At 43.6% G+C, this 17627-nt stretch overlaps 1 protein-coding gene across 1 annotated transcript in view; it reads right to left on the reverse strand.

The window, feature by feature from the left end:
- Positions 1-17183, reverse strand: part of Nr2c1 (nuclear receptor subfamily 2 group C member 1) — a 48843-nt gene extending 31660 nt beyond the window's left edge. Inside the window, exons 1-6 of the mRNA XM_059245392.1 lie at positions 17128-17183; positions 8392-8464; positions 5087-5281; positions 3813-3891; positions 1735-1914; positions 64-211 (exon numbers count right to left, since the gene is read on the reverse strand). Of these exons, the coding sequence (XP_059101375.1) occupies positions 64-211; positions 1735-1914; positions 3813-3891; positions 5087-5281; positions 8392-8445 (656 nt within the window). The 5' untranslated portion in view covers positions 8446-8464; positions 17128-17183. The remainder of the gene's footprint in view (positions 1-63; positions 212-1734; positions 1915-3812; positions 3892-5086; positions 5282-8391; positions 8465-17127) is intronic.
- Positions 17184-17627: the final 444 nt, after the last annotated feature.

The following is a 17627-nucleotide window of genomic DNA, read 5'->3' on the forward strand; positions in this document are numbered from 1 at the left end:
CAGTCTTACTTGATCTGGAAAAAGTAGCAACTGATCCGCTTCTTAGCGTCATCTGTACGGCACCTGGTGGCCTCGCCGTCCGTCACAAAGGTTGGAGTGGCTGCCAGTGGGCTTCGGAGGTCTTTGCGGATGTAGATTTTTTCTGTCGAGGCCGCACAGTTGGAAGATTTTTCTCGGGATACTTCAATGGGTTTTCTCTCACACTGAACAGCTGTGAAAACATGTTAAATAATTATACTACAAGAAACTTTATGGAAATTTGTAAACCTAGGCTTCTTGTCATCAGTATGGCTAGCAAGAGAGAGACACTGTTTCCTAGTGAATTCCAAAGGCAACCATCAATCTTTACAGAGTCTATTCACGTTCAATGGTGTTGCTGCCTATTTGTAAAACTGGTCAATTTACATTTTATTCACATTTCTTCCTATATGGCCAGTCCTATGGTAGAAAAACAGAACTCTTAAGAAACCTCACACCAGGTGGTGGTGGTGGCAGCGGCGGCGCACACCTTCAATCCCAGCACTTGGGAGGCAGAGTCAGGCAGATCTCTGTGAGTTCGAGGCCAGCCTGGTCTACAGAGAGTTCCAGGACAGGCACCAAAGCTACACAGAGAAACCCTGTCTCGAAAAATCAAAAAAACAAAAAACAAAAAACAAAAACAAAACCTCACAATCAAGAAGGAAAAACTGTATATAGCATTAAAGAAAAAGGAACTTTATCAGTTGAAGATAATACTAATAAAGAAAAAAGGACTTAAGGACAGCCTTTCTAGTTAAGAAATAAATACGTATTACACAGAAGCTCATCTGCACAATGTGCACTATCCATAGGAATTTGTAGGACCTAGAGAGGAGGTAAGAGAGTTGTTAAATGTACACTTTCTTTTGGGGTGGAGGTGAACGCAAGCTGTCAGAACTCAGAACTCGGCTCAGCCACCTGCTAGCTGTCTGTCCTTTGGTGAGTTTTCACCCTTCCTCGGTGAAGGTGTTACGTGTTAGCAGTATAACCAACCGCAGAGAACTGCTATGTGAATATGCTGACACGATGTGTAAGGAGCGGCTTTTGGCACACAGACCGTTCAATCAGTAGTGGCCGCTGTTACCAAGATCACATTTGGCCATCAGTCACAAAGCACACTGACGTCTAGCTACTCTAATGATACACAGTTTTCAATTTTAGAATGTAACATTGACAATACTGCAGAGAACTTAGGAAACACAACAAAAATCACTAAAAATTCTATTATGCATATTAAAATTTTTAAATTCTGAGACAACTTACAAAAATCATTTGGGTGCTAAGTGCCAAGTGGAAATGTGTGCTTGGCACAGGAGTATTAAAAATATTTATTGAATAATAAATACATATGTATATATTCTTTTAGTTGGACAACTGGATTAAATAGCCCATGTCATGTTTGACAAAAGAAGAGCCTTGCTGGAGGACATGTGTGGCTGCAGTGAATTGTAAGGGTTTGTAGCCTCGTTCCACTTCCTGAATAGGGCTAAAACGTGAGCAGCCTGCTTCCTGGTCCTGCTAGCACAGAACCTTCCAGACTTCTGGAGCCATAAACGCAACAAGCATTTTGTTCTTTCAGTTGGTTTTGTCACGGTATTTAACTACAGTGACAGAAAAGTCGCTAATACAGCACCCGGGCACCTGAGCTGCTCAACCTGCTAACGCGCGTTCACTTCCGAGTACACAGAACATTGCTCCTTTCCGGCAAGTACATACAGTCCTGTTTCATGCCGAAGGCGATGCATCTCTGTAACCTGCAGTACTGACAGCGGTTTCGGTGGTGCTTATTAATCACACAGTCTTTTGACCCTCGACACGAGTACACTAGATTTTTCCGGATGCTTCTTTTAAAAAATCCTTTGCAGCCTTCACAAGTTATTGCTCCATAATGACGTCCTAGAGAAGAAATGTTTAAGACAGTAGAAAACAAACTATAGTTAGAAGGGAAATAAATTCATTTTTTCTATGAAAACAACAATATATAAAATGAAATTGTGATTGAGATTCTGACAAAATTTTTTTTTAGGATTTAAGTAGAGAATCAAACAACCATATCCTGTGGTAACTTCAATGATGTATAGTTTTGAATTTTATAATGTAACATTAAAAATATTAGAGAACTTAGGGCCAAAATCATCATCAAAAATTCTATTATGCACATTAAAATTTTGATTCTAAGAAAGCTTACAAATTATAGTTTTGTCATATATCATACAACAGTGTTCTTCCCCTTCCTGTTAGGGAGTAAATACAGCTCCTCGTATACGCTAGGCAAACATTCTACCAATCTGCATCCTTGGATATAATAGATATTTAATATTACAGCTCCATGCTCCAGAAGAATGAAAAGTGCTACCTACTCCTGGAATTATAGTACCCTTTCTTTGTGAGTTCCACTTTGAAAACTTCTTAATAAAGCTACTGTAGTCTGGACTAGAGACGGCTCGGTGGTAAGAGCACTTGTTACTCTGTCAGAGGGTCCAGGATCAGTTCCCAGCACCCATCATCCATCTGCAACTCTAGTTCCAGAGGACTTGACAGCCTCTTCTAGCCTCCAGTATCAGGTGCACACACAGTACACACAGATACAGCCAAGCAAACTGCTCACACACACATTACATTTTGATTAACTTGTTATTTCACCAATTGTAGCTAGAGTTTTCCTGCCTGGTCCACAGTCAGGGCAAATCTCTCTCACCTGCCAGTCCCACAGCCGCTCAGACCTGACCAAGTAAACACAGAGACTTAGATTGCTTACAAACTGTATGGCCGTGGCAGGCTTCTTGCTAACTTTTCTTACAGCTTAAATTAATCCATTTCTATAAATCTATACCTTGCCACATGGCTCGTGGCTTACCGGCATCTTCACATGCTGTTTCTCATTGTGGCGGCTGGCAGTGTCTCTGACTCAGCCTTCCACTTCCCAGCTTTATTCTCCTCCTTGTCCCGCCTACACTTCCTGCCTAGCCAATGGCCAATCAGTGTTTTATTTATTGACTAATCAGCAACACATTTGCCATACAGAACATCCCACAGCAACCAATCATGTGTTTTGTATGATGACATTAACAAATTACACAAACTTGAGGAAAAGTTCTAATGGAAGTTTTTGTAATAAAATTTCAAAAAAAAATTTACAGAAACAAGCTGGGCCCTTAAACTCTGCCCCACTGACACCTGTGCATGAGCACGCACTTCTGACAGGAAGCAAGCAGTGATCAGTTAAAATGACTTATCACTGAGCACCCAGAACCGACGGAGAACAGCCCACCCAGGTCTTAGAGCCGAACTTCCCCGGCAGACCCCATCTGATCACAGAAGCTAACCAGGTGAGGCTGGCTCATTCTTGGATGGGAAACTAACTAAATCAGATATGCAGAACTCCAAATAAAGGTTGACCAAAGAATCTTCCATTCAGCAATTCAATTTACTCTGAATTTCTAAAACAGGATTTGGGGAAGCGTGTTAAAATAAATTTACGACATAATGATTTATTAAAGACCACAATTCATTTTCCGATGATTCCTTTGGCAAATTTAATTTTTACATTTAAAACGTTTTTGTGTTTACCTCCAAATGGTGAAACCAAAACAAATATTCTATGCCATTATAAATCAAATGAAATGACACTCAAGAAAAAGTATAAAAAAGAGAGAAAAGTGAAGTTTTCGAGGTCACAAAGATGAAGCATAAAAAAACATATTCTTCTATTTATTTTTTAGTGTTAGAGGGAACACAGTTGAGGAGCAGGTACTTTAACAGTGTAACATATACAGAATTATTTTTAATCATACCTGATGCTTTGTCTCCACATACTACACAAAGATCAAAAACTTTATTTGGTCCTTGGTCAGGCGAATTTTCTGTAAAGAGCTTTTAGAAGAAGACAAACGTCATTGGTCAGCAACAGCCTCATGCTGTCCAACAGTGAAAGAACACAGAGTCAGAGTCACTGACTCTGACATAAATTACTCTTCAACCAAGAACTCTGTGACCATGGCCACAGCAGGTAAGCCAGTTTTCTTCCACACACAGAGAAAATACGGCAGTGGTAGACAAGGCAAAAACTATGAGTATCTTTTCCCTTCTTCTACAACAATCACAATGGCACACACCTCTGATTCTAGTATTATGAGAAGGGGTGGGGAGGGCAGGTGGATCTTTGTGAGTTCAAGTCCAGCCTGGTGTACTCAGTTCCAGTCCAGCAGAACAAAACCCCACACCAAAACCCAGCTGGTGGTTGAGAACACTCGCTGCTCTTGTAGAGGACATGGGTTCAGTTCCCAGCACCCACGTCAGGTAGTTCATAAGCAATCTGTATGTCCAGGTCCAGTGACTGATGGCTAACTCAGGAACCTGCACACATTTTGCACATGCACATATCCTCAGGTATACACACATACATATAAAATAAGTAAGTCTTAAAAAAAGTTCAAATACATGAGTATTTTTAAGTGTAAGCCATTCATACACACTAACACTATTCATATATAAAATTATTCATATAGAAATATGTCTGATTATTCTAAAAGTTCTAAGACCTTTCATGACATTTGCCTTTGACAGTTCAGAACCTTTCCAAATGAAATGGCCCAGCAAAAGCATCTATATACTAAAGCTGGACCTGGTGGTGCACACCTGCCACCCCGGCACTTGGGAGGCTAGGGGACAAGGATCTTGAGTTACAGCAGCCTGGGCTACACAGTGAGACCCTGGGTCACACAAATGAGCCCCTGTGCCTCCAAACCTAAAAGTGACAGCATACAAAGATAGTTTTTACAGACTTTTTAAAAAGAAAGGGAGTTCCAAATAAATGTTATCAATATGATTAACTATAATTATGTGAGTATGACTGCTGCACAAAGACCCACAGAACTGGCCATTACTGAGACAAGGTGAGGTGGCCCTGTTGAGTTGTATGAAGAGCTCATCATTAGGTACATCTAGGAGAACGCCGGCAAAGAGTTCTGGGTTCTTCCCTCAGATCTACTTTTCCGTTAATCCTCTGCTAGTTGTTCCCCGATGAGAAAAACATTTTTTTTTTTTTTTTTTTTTAACCATGACTTACCTGGAGGTGCGGTGTGGCCAGGTCAGGAGTGGCAAAAAACAGCTGGCTGACGCCTGCGGCATCTGGGGTTGTGAGGAAGACTTTTCCTGGGGTGGAGCCCTCATGATTGGCCAGAGTGAACTGCTTGCCCTGGGTGCTATGGTCAAGCGCTGTCACAATCTGGATCTTCTGTTCGTTCTGCTGCTCTGTAACAATCTAACACAGCCAGGGCACATTAATGACCCATCCAACTCAATCATGTTTGCTTACTTTTTGAGACAGGTCTGGCTTTGTAGCCAGACTGTCCTGAATTTGAGGCCAGCCTGGTTTACAGAGCAAGTTCCAGGTCAGCCAAGAATACACAGAGAAACCCAGTCTCAAAAAACCCAAAACAAGTAAAGAAATAAACTACAATAGCAAGCCTATTTGATTTTGATTATCGCTGTTTTGATCTCTCCCTTTTTTCACTACGTCTCACTTAGCAGTTCTCAACCTGAGGGTCAGGACACCTTCGGCAACCCTCCATCTACAAATACAGACTTTATGATTCCTAACAGCAGCAAGTTTTCAGTGGCAATGAAATAACTCTATGGTTGTGAGTTATGAGTCTAACGTTCACTTAGTTTTTAGAAAAGAGAATTAGGTACATGCATGATCTAACTGTCACTGGGTTGAAACATTAGATCAGTAAAAGGGTATTTACCACAGTGTAACAGAATAATTAAAAAGAAAAATAATAAACTTGGACTTCAGTGGAGAAGAACAGTAATTAAGTAAGCAGTTCTCCGGTCTCAGGACCTCCTATACTCTCTAAGTCTGGAACCAGCTCTCATGTCAAATTAGACATACACATCGGATCCACGAGAATGGAAAGGGCCCCATCAGCTTTAGAAGTGGTCCAGCCCAAGAGGAGGGACATGTCAAGAAATGCCATTCTCAAGTAGAACTTTACCAAGTTTCACATGGGCTACAATGACTACAGGGTAAAGCTGTAGGCTCTTATGGAAGAGGCCCTGGTAACAGAAGGACATGTCTTGCTATATCTGGACTCACAATTACATGCTCTGGCTAGGTCTCCCCAACCAATGCCCGAGCCCAGGCCTGGATGACAGCCTGTCTGTAAACCAGTGGGCTGCTGGGACAGAGCAGAGGATCTGGTGTATACTCACTGCAGGAAGTTCCTGAGGCCTGGGGACATATTCTAGCTCTACCCTGGCTGTCCTTTGGGAATAAAATGAAGAAACTGGGGGTGGGGGAGGCATCATAAAATTTCCAAGATAATTAGAAAACCTTTATTCATTTAAAAATAATTCATATACTAATAGGAAATAATGTTTTATGAAAACTAAGTTTATTTCTCCACTGAATATGTAATAGTAAGAGTGGTGTTGTTATGTTTCTGTGAACTATTCTAACGTCTGATTTAATAAAGTTGTAAGTTCATATCTGCTTTTTCATTTGGTCCATTAGAATGCGTTGTTTTGGTTCAAATTTAAAAAGGAAACTCAGTCTCGCATAGATGGTGTAGAAAGGAATGAAATATTTTAATAGCATCTTGAATTGTGGAAATTGTTCATTGATACCATCCCAAAACATGATGTGTAGCTTTGCAAAAGTTAGCTGCAGTGTGGAATCAGGAGTTACATTATATACAAATGGAAAACCTAGCACAGGGCAGGCAGAGCTTTGAAGAAACACATATTTTGTCTTAGGAAGTCATAAACGTTTTCATATTTTTCTTAAAATTAATCATTTTGTTCACCATTATTTATACCTAGTCTAGCCTTAAACTTGAGGTCCTCCTGACTCTATCTCCTGAGTTCTGGGATTACAGGCACGTGTCGTTAGCCTGACAAGTCAATAATATTTTGGGTACTAACATCATGAGGAAGATTAAATTTTTATTTCACTATCACATTCCTACTATCGTAAGATTGACTTCTATGAGGTAGTTGAACCCTATTAACCACATTGTAGATGGTTATGATACAACTTGACTGAACTACGGGGATGTTTATGTTTTTAGCACAAACTATCCCATCCTAGTTATTATTATCCTATTATTTTATATGTGTGCATGACATGTGTGTGCGCTCGCACTAGTGTGAGCACGCATATGTGCATGCATGCACTCCATAGCATGCATGTGGAGTGAGGGGACACCTTCAAGAGTTTTTTTTTTTTTTTTCTCATCACCACAGAGGTTCTGGGGATTGAACTCTGGTCATTAGGATTAGTGGCAAGCCCTCGATACAGATGAGCAATCTTCCTGGTTCCCAAGACTGGTTTTTATTGGGTGCTATTATAATAACAGAGCCCATCTCTCTTTCTTACTGTGACAGAGGCCGGGCAAGGTCCCTAAGAAGAAGTACTGTTGTGTTGCTGAGACCTGATATGCCCCAATGTTTTTAAATCACTTCAAAAAGTCAGACATGGTCAAAATAGTTCACACTGAAGAATGAAAATTAACAATGTCTATGGGAGTAATAAGTCACGAACTTCAGATAAAACCCCCAAACATATGCCATATTATAGTAGTTTGAATGTATTTGGCCCCCATAAGCTCATAGGGAGTGGCACTATTAGGAGGTGTGGCTTTGCTGGAGGAAGTGTGGTCTTGGAGGCTGGATGACACTCCCTTTAATTCAGATTTTGAGGCTGGAGGCCACACCTTTAATCTGGGCCACACCTTTAATCTGGTGGAAGTGTGTCAGTGTGGGGGCCGGGTTTTGGGGTCTTTTTCTCAAGTTTCACTTGGTGTGACAGTCAGTTGACGTCCAGTTGCCTGTCTATGAAGATGTAAGGACTCTCAGCTCCAGCACCACGTCTGCCTGCACGCTGCCATGCTCCCTGTCATGATGGATGGAACCTCTGAACTGTAAGTGAGCCCCCTCAATTAAATGTTTCCTTTATAAGAGTTGTTGTGGTCATGGTGTCGCCTCACAGCAACAGAAACCCAAACTAAGACACATACGTTACTTTTTGCGAAAAACTGGATGTAGTCATTTAAGACTAGCCTCAGATTTCCTGACCCCCAAATGACATTCTCTGATCAGAGCCCCCTCCTACTCCTCTCTATTAGCTTTCCATTTATTTTTCATTGTTATAAACGTTTGGTATATATGTGTGCTCCAGGGCACCATATACATTAAAGTCACAGTACTTCCCATATTTTATCGCAGTTACTGAACTACTTCTCACTGCACAGAAAAGCTTTCTGTGAGCTGCCTATCTTCCCACCTGGACCGTCCAGAACCCAATACAGACATGGAGCATGAAGGATGACAGCTTGGTAGGCCAGCAAGAGAACGGTAAACCAGACCTACCTCACCCATCTGCTGTTCAATAATCTGGTGTGCGATTTCTTCTATGGTCGCCATGATCTAACCGTCAAAACACCTGCCAGAGACGGGGAAAAAAAAGCCTGCTTACAATATACACATAAAACATTTACTGAAGAATTTGTGATTGCCTCAGATGTTCTTTAAAATAATCCAGTTAAGGTAGTGGGGTTTGAGAGACACTAGACCAGTGGTTCTCACCCTTCCTAATGCCTTTAAAACAGTTCCTCATGGTGTGATGACCCCAACCACAACATCTTTTTATCTGCTATTTCATAACTATAATTTTGTTACTGTTATGAGTAGTTATGTACGTATCTGACATGCAGAATATGATATGTGACCCCTGCGAAGGGTCATTCAACCCTCACAAGGGGTCACGACCCACAGGTTGAGAACTACCGGATTAGACAAAACCAGATTGGCTGCAGACTAGCAATGTTGAACACACTGTCAGCTGATGAACGTCCATGCTGGAGGTCCATGTAACTATTCTGCTCTTCCATACTCAGACACAGCTGTTTCAGAAAGCTGCTCTCTACCTGTGTGGGTGGATAAAGCTGCTCCTATAAGCCACATGCTATTACATGGAAATCCCAGAGTCTGCAGTAGGCTGCTTCCTGTGAGCTATTACTGGTCAGGGAGGCCTCTGAGGCCCACAGGTAATACAGGCAAGTGCCACTGCTCTTGGGTGTCCATGGGAACTAGACAGTTAAGACTCTACTGCTGAAGACTCCATCCTCTCTGGTCAGAGGAGGTAAGAGAAACCAGGCTGGCACTGGAAGCTTCTTCTTCCATGCTGGCTAGCCTCCAGTGCTAGACAGTGTTGTGCAGGCTGCTGGGGGACTGTTACCTATAGTCTTACTCAGGTGTAGGTTTGTGATGTGATATTACTGATCTGATAATTAAAATGTCACCATTGGGACACACAACTGTGGCAAGTCTGTCACGGCGGTAACCAACTGCTCTCTGCTATGATCTGAGGCCTGCTTCACAGGAGGGAATCTATGTTTAGTACTGTAAACACAGTAAGAAGCCCACGGCTGGAAGGGCCAAGCTGTAACAAATAATGCACAGAGATCACCAGGACCCTGCCAATGTTCTAGCCCCCTGAACAAGCTGTTTGCTCTCCTTCCTGCTGCCACTGTGAAGTCTGCCATTCTAAACTGTAATTCCTCTACCTTCATGCAAACATGATTAAGCTGGAGAGCTTCCACAGTAGAACGCTGGCCTGGCATGCCCAAAGAGGCCTGAGCTCAATTCCCAGAAACACGAAAGCAGCGAGCATACAAACCAAGAACAGCTCTCCCTTACAAGTTCAGCTTCCAATGATATCACTATTATCATCTGGTGACTTGTTTCAATACCACCACCTACTGAGGTTCACACCAAGTGTTGTTCCTTTCTTGTCCTTGAGGACGTCCAAATTATAACCATCTAGTCTTCAAGTATCGGATATCAAAGTCCAATATGATTCATCTAATTGCAACTTCAAAAAAATTTATTTGTGCGTGACTGTGTGCATGAACATGTGCATGTGTGGAGGCCAGAAGAGGGCATGTGTGTCCTCCACCATCGCTCTGACTATTCCTTTGAAGAGGGGTCTCTCCTTGAAGCTGGGGTTCATGTTTTCTTGGCTAGGCTAGAAGGCAGCAAGTCCCAGTAATGCCCCTGTCTCTGACTACAAGCCATCTCTCCAGGCCCTATTATTTTGCAAAAGACCAAACAAACCAATTTACTATTACCTATCTTCTCAATATTCACCCCAGACTGGCCTTTCTCTGTGGGATTTGGGCTGCCATTTGCTAAACTTTACATTCTAGCCGTCCAGACTAATTCTTGCAGTTTACCATGCTTCCCCATCCTTGATAATGGCTTTTCTCTTCACTCTGAATGTCACACAATCATTGATCAATGTATATGCTCAAGCCTGCATAATAAATGAGACAAAACAGGCATTTTTCTTCTTTAAATTTTTATTTTTTTATTATGTGCATGTGCATAGGTTTGTGCTCGGGAATATAGATGTCAGAAGGCCAGAAGAAGGTATTAGATACCTTGAAGATGGAGTTAAAGGCTGCACTGAGCTGCCCAATGTGGGTGCTGAGAACTGAACTTGGCTCCCCTGGAAAAGCAGCCAGTGCTCTTAACTGCTGAGCCATCTCTCCAGACTCTAGATTTAAAAGGTAGCCATGGGTGGCTTTGAACTTGCTATGTAGCTGAGTATGACCATGAACTCCTAACCCTCCTGCTACTACCTAAGTACTGGGATTACAGGCAAGTGTCAACATAGTCTTCAGACTGTTGACAGTTTAAACTATTCTACCTTCCCCTAGAGAAGTAATTTGACACTGTACAGCAAAGGAATTAAACTACTTATTCTCAGTACTGAGGCCAAGTCAGAGTTTCAAGTTCATGGTCAGCCTATTACAGAGTGCTAGACTCCAGAGTTGCAATCCTCATTGTAATAGCTACTAAATGCACAGTTTATTACATAATGTCCTTATTATTAGCATTCTTCAGAAATAAGACCATCAACACTGTCTCTGGGAAGTTAAAGAGTCGATGTAAGTGGAAATATACCTATGACTGATGGTCTTCAGCCCGTGATGTAATAAGCATTCCATTCGAGTTAGCAGAATGAACAAAAAGGAAGACTTAACAAAATCTTATAGAAGAGACAACTAAATTAGTCACTGGAGGGTTATGTATTTTTATTAGCCTGAGGTAGAAAGCAAAAAACATGAGGGAGAGAGCTGGAGAGGAGACTCAGTGGTTAAGAGCTGTGGCTGCTTTTCCAGAGAACCTGGGCTTGATTCCTAACACCCACTTGGTGGCTCACAATTGTCTATAACTCCAGTTCCAGGGGATTCAACACCCTCTTCTGGTCTCTGTATGTCATGAAGCATGAACATAGAACACAGACATCCACACAGTGAAACACCCATACAGATTAAATACAATCAAATTTCAAAAACACAAGGATGCTCCCTTCCGTTACTGCTATCAACCTTGATCTCTCATACAATCTCCCTGACCCTCTCTCTTCATCCTTTCCATATAAATGGTTGAATTAACAGAAACCCTCAGTTTCCTAATCTATGGATCTCTATCCTGTACAAGATCACACAAGGGTCACATAGGAGTCACCACAAATCTGGTAACAGTAAGAGGGTTTTAAATGTGTGATGACAGAACATTAACTCAAAATCAAACACAGTTAATCCAAGGTGTTGCTGGCAGCACAGGTCCACCCAAGTCATATGGAGCCACGTCCCTGAGACCTCTGTTTTAAACACAGAACACATGCAGTTTGTACTGTGCATGCTTTTGTGACCTATGACACCATGAACTCTGCCTGAAACACCTCCGCTCAGACTACTGGGTGCTCTAAAGTTCTTTTCCCTGATACAAACATTTCTGTTCTTACAGAAACGTAACAGTTTAATTATATAAAGATTATGTAATTATTTGTAATTATTCTAAAAAAGATTTCCTAATACTTTCCTACACTATCTTTTTTCAGCATCTAATTATCAAATTAGTACTGTGGTGGTTTGAAGGAGAATGGCCCCATGGGCTCATATGTTTGAATACTTGGTCCCCAGTTGGTGGAACTGTTTGGGAAAGATGAGCAGATAGACCTTGCTGGAGGAGGTGTGTCTCTGGGCAGGGTTTTGAGGTTTCAAAAGTCCATGCAATTTCCCATTAGCCCTGATGTGTGCGTGCTCTCTCTGACTTTTGGTTGCTGTCTCAACATGCCAACTCTGTTACTGCCATCATGACTGCCATGCTTCCCTTCAGGATGGTCATGGACTTCAGCCCTCTGGAACTATGAACCCCCAAATTAAATGCTGTTTTTGTTTCTGAAGACAGGGTTTCTCTGTGTAGTCCTGGCTGTCCTAGAACTCACTCTGTAGACCAGGCTGTCCTTCAACTCAGAGATCTGCCTGCCTCTGCCTACTGGTTGTAGTATTAAGGCCACTCCACGTAGTTAAAAGGGAGGTTTATTTTGTGGGGTAACTTACAAGTGAAGGGATAGGTTACAGGGTCTGGGAAAGGTGAAGCGCAGTCCAGCAGTGTTCTCTGGAGAACTCGGCTTGGTCTACCTCCAGTGTCCAGGATCCAGGAACCAAGAGCCAGTACATCTGGATCTCAGGTCTTAAGGGCTCCTGTCTTGGTCCCGCCTTGTAGGCGTGACAGTTACTGGAAGCCTCAATGGGGGTAGTACTTCCAGGTCAAAGCTGGAACAGCTACTCACTACATCTGCCTCCCCAGTGCTAGGATTCAAGGCATGTGTCACCAAAGTCCAGCTAAATGCTTTCTTTTACAAATGACCTTGGTCATGGAGTTTTGTCACAGCAATAGGAAAATAAGACAAATACACTTTTTGGATTGGACAAGTTATAGCATGATTTTGAAAACTGCTATTGTGGGGTCTGGAGAGATGGTTCAGCAGTTACCAGCACATACTGTACTTGGAGCAGATCAGGATCCTAGCACCCATATCTGGTAACTCACAACTACCTGCAACTGTAGCTCCAGAGATCTCACACTTTTCCTCTGGTCTCCATGGACACCTGCACTTACGTGCACTCCCCTCAACACATACACATGTGGTTAAATCTTTTATTAAAAGCAATTATAGATGTACACACACACACACACACACACACTGGTTTATTGTGTTTTTTTTTTTTTTCAAGACAGAGTTTCTATGTGTATAGCCCTGGCTATTCTGGAACCTGATTTATAGATCAGGCTGGCCTCAAACTTAGAGATCCCCCTGCCTCTGCCTCCCTAGTGCTGGGATTAAAGGCGTGCACCACCCACGCTCGACTCATACAATACATTTGATCATGTTTTTTCCCTCATCCAATTCTTCCCCACCTCCCTACATTTTTATCTTATTTAAAAAAATTTTTTTATTAGTAGTATTATTTTGGTTTTTTGAGACAAAGTTTCTCTGTGTGTCCCTGGCTGTCCTGGAACTTACTCTGTACACCAGGCTAGCCTCAAACTAAGAGTTCCACCTGCCTCTGCCTCCCGAGTGCTGGGATTAAGGGTATGTACTACCACTGCCCAGCTATAAGTAGGATTTTAAAAAATTAACCACAAGTGTAATTTCACAAACTAAAGTTTTTATTTTAAAAATTATAAGGAATATTCATTTGTATTTTAGGACAAACCTGTTTTTATTTTTCAGTTATGGGTAACTGTCTAACTCTTCCCAGGCAGGTTGTAGAATACCAAAATTGGCAAGAAAAAAGTAAGTCAAATCATCTTTGCAATATAGATTTATTTCTAATAATCATGATGATGTGAAAAATCAATAATCCCCCCCAGCCTGATTTGTAATGAGGATCTGGCTGCAGAGAACATGAAAGCAGCCCAAGCTGACATTTTAATAAAAATATGCAACACACTGCAATAACCAAAAGAATAATTTGAATGTTTCTTAAAATTCTTCAAATAAAGGAAGAGAAAGAGCTCTGTTTGTTACTGTCAGTGAAAAGCGTTTATTTGTACTCTACAAACTTTTATTTACTTGCAAAAACTCTGTGTGTGTGTGTGTGTGTGTGTGTGTGTGTGTGTGTGTGTGTTACATATACAGTGGGTATGTGTGTTACCATTAAAATGTTAGCAGCGGCTCATGGCAAAGGGGATTCACTAGTCAGGGCCCTCTAAAGGAACAGAGCTAGTGATGAAATTCACCAAGTTTCTTTACCAAAAGGTCCACTTTCCAACAGAATTTCCAGAATTAATGTGACCAATTCCAGCAGTTTACTATCAGGTTTACGGAAAGTCAAAGCTTGTAACTCAGCTGGATGATACAGCCAGGATTTCTAACATGGTACAGTAGTTCCTTTAAGATATGTTTAGGAAGGAAGCACATTTGAAAAACTGTTTTGCTGCCCTGTGGAAGTGCAGACAGGCTGGAAAGATATCTAACACCAATGGATTTTTTTCACAAATGAAGGTTCACAGCTGAAAGGTCTTGCTAAGTTTCTGCAGAGATGCTGTGAGAAACTCTAGGGGAGACTGTTGGCTTGTAGCAGGAGTTCAAGTTGGCAGAAACCAGTGTACTTTCACTCACTGAATGACCCACCAGAAGGCACCTGTAGTCAAAAGGCATCGAGGCAGTTGTGGTTGGCAGTACTGTTCATTCAAGAGCTGTGCTCTTGGCTCTGTTCTCCAACATGGCAAACAAGCTCTGTTTACAGAGCTTCTCGGCACCCAGAGGTGGCTCTCAAGATAGTTAAGTTCAAAGGTCACTGAAATTGAACAATGTTATGTCTTGGATGGAGCATAAATCTGATTTGGATTATTTTTTTCATAATGATTTATGGCTCTCAAAAAGTTGTCAGGTTTTTTTTTTTTTAAATATGATGCTGCTTCAAGGAAGTAACTGGAATGTTTTTATGTTAAAAGATAAAATTGAAACTTTTACTAAAAAAGCTACCATGAAGAAACAGAGTGAAAATTAGTTCTTTAGAGATGTTTATAGTAGAGATGATTTTATAATGAAAAATAACCTCCTCAGGCAGAGAAGATGGCTCAAAGGTTAAGAGCACTTGTCCTTCAAAAGACTCAAAAGACCCAAGTTCGGTTCCTCCACCCACACGGTGGCTCACTAGCCCCTGTAACCACAGTTCTAGAAGATCTGACACCTCTTCTGGCCCCTGAGGGCACTGTACACCCTTGATACACACATGCAGGCAAAACACCCATATGCATAAATTTTTTTCTGAAAATCTGATGGAGATTGCCCTCCCCAGAAAATCACAAGTTCATATTCCTTCACCTCCCAATTCTGTACGCTAAATGTCAAGAGCTTTACAAAGCACACAGTCAGTCCAAGGAATTCCCTACTTAGTCAGGAATTCCTGAGGTAAAATTTTAGCAGTTTATCACGCTGAACAGAAACCATGGAAAGCAACACCTTCAATACCCCATTTCAATCCCCTACTCCACCTCTGAGACCCAGTTCAAATTCCATTTTACACACTATTTTTGAATGATCTAGTGTATATTGTATACAGGAAGAGTTGACTGGAATTCAAGAACAGACTTCTATTAATTCCTAAAAATTTTGAACAGAGGCCCATTTTTCTAGAGATGGTTTGACACACAGGGGTTCTTATGGTGCTACTTATTGTGTGGTGTTTGTCTTAGTTATCACTGGGGTAGGAACCACACACCTCATCACACCCACAGTAGATATTTAGGGTTTGCTGCCATGGAATTGCCCCCTTCAAAACCTTTCAATTATATTACACAGAATGATGAAACCAGTTACATTTATTGGCACCACGGGTTAACAGATACACGTATCTTCATTAATGGCAGTGGAAGTAACATGAAAACAGCTTTTGAAAACAGAGTTAGGAGACTCTGAAGGAAGCTGTACAAAGCTCTGACCTGGACACCTGACCTTTGGTTACCGCCACCCTTCGACCACAATGACCACAACTGGGAAGATTACATTGTATCCAAAGGTTCAAGATGCATACCAAAAGGTTACCGGACATACTGATACAAAGGAAACACCACCTTTCCTTTATCTTCCTCAGGTCTCCTGGGGTTTGGATACATAGCTTCTAAGCCAGTCTGGCCTGGAACTCCAAGCCATTTTTGATGTCCTAGCCTCCAGAGGACTAGGATTACAGGCGTCCTTCACCAGCCCGGCTCCTACGGGTCACTCGGGTGTTCATCCATATTAAACGGTCCACAATAAATTCCCATTTCTCTCACCTTCCTGGAATCTTCCTTAATTTACTTCAATGTCTGTCCCCCAAACTTAAAATTCCTCAAACACCCTCCCAAAACGATTTCCTTCTCATCTTAGCCGTGTGACTAGAACAGATCACTAATCGCTTTCCGAATTTACCAAAGCGGACACATAAAGCTTAAACACAATTACCCAACCGGGTAAAGAAACAGACACTGATCACTAATCGCTTTCCAAGTTTACCAAAGCGGACACATAAAGTTTAAATACAATTACCCAACCGGGTAAAGAAACAGACATTGTTCAAACAAACAAACAAACAAACAAACAAACACCTCTCCCTCAAAGTCTAAGGCATACTTAAAACTTCCAGGGGGCGGAGAAAACCCTATCAGGACTTAACTCCAAGTCGTCTTTGCTTGTCTTTTCCAACTCAGGGCGACCTACTTAACTACAGGGTGAGGGACAACCTGGCACTTCTCTGCCCCTCACGGGGGGGTGGGGGGATGCCATCTGCAGGAGCTGGAGGCAGGCAGGGCTCTTAACAAAAGCGCTCCGGAGTGGGGGGGACGGGGGCTGTGATGTGCCCGGTGCACGCGACACCGTGGGCCACCTTCCCCTCCCGGACCCGATCGCAGCGGCGGCTCGCCCTCGGGGTGGAAGGAGAGCCCGGGGCGGGCGCACGGCCGGCCGGCCGACCTCCCTCCCGTGGCCCCGGGGTCCGCGGCCCGCCCGGCCGCCCGCCGCCGCTCCCTGCCCAGCACCCACCCCGCGCGCAGCCCCGGGGCGGAGGAAGCGGCGCCGAGACGGAAGCGTTCCCCGCGGGTGAAAGGTCACCGTGCCCGCCCGGCCTCCCGCGGCTCCGGGCAGGGCCGCTAGCTCCCTCCCGGGGGTGGGGTGGGGGGGGGGACTCGGGGGACCCGGGGCGCTCGCTCGGGGCCCCGGGGGTCGCGGCACTCGTCGGTTCAGCCGTCCCGCAGCCGACTTACCCCTCCCGCCGCGGCGGCCGCTGGGCTGGAGAGAGCTGACGCGAGGGGGGTGGGGTGGGGGGAGACAAGGGGAGCTTTCCGGGTTTGTGAAGACTTGGGGGGGTGGGGGCGGGGAGGTCAGAGTTCGTGACCCCTCCCCGGGCTCGGCGGCGCGCGCTGCTCTCGGCGCCTGCGCGGTGGCGCGGTGGAGCGGCGGGCAGCCGCGGTGACGTTCCCCGGGTGAAGCCGAGGGCCCCGGCGTCCGGCGGGCCGGGCTGGAAGTCGATTGCCCCCTGCAGGTGTGGAGGGACACGGCCGCCGGCGCCGCCGCCTGTCGGTCCGATGTCCTGGGAGTTGGAGCACCGAGTTGAGCGTCCACCTGCAACTCCTTGCCACCCGTGTGTGCACGGACCCAAACTCACATATTTAGACAGAAACGACTACCGAGGGCTGGATTGATGGCTCAGTGGTGAAGGGGACTTGTTGCTCCTCCAGAGAACTCAAGTTTGATTCCCAGCACC

The sequence above is a fragment of the Peromyscus eremicus genome, chromosome 18, assembly GCF_949786415.1.
Source record: "Peromyscus eremicus chromosome 18, PerEre_H2_v1, whole genome shotgun sequence".
NCBI classification, from domain to species: Eukaryota; Metazoa; Chordata; class Mammalia; order Rodentia; family Cricetidae; genus Peromyscus; species Peromyscus eremicus.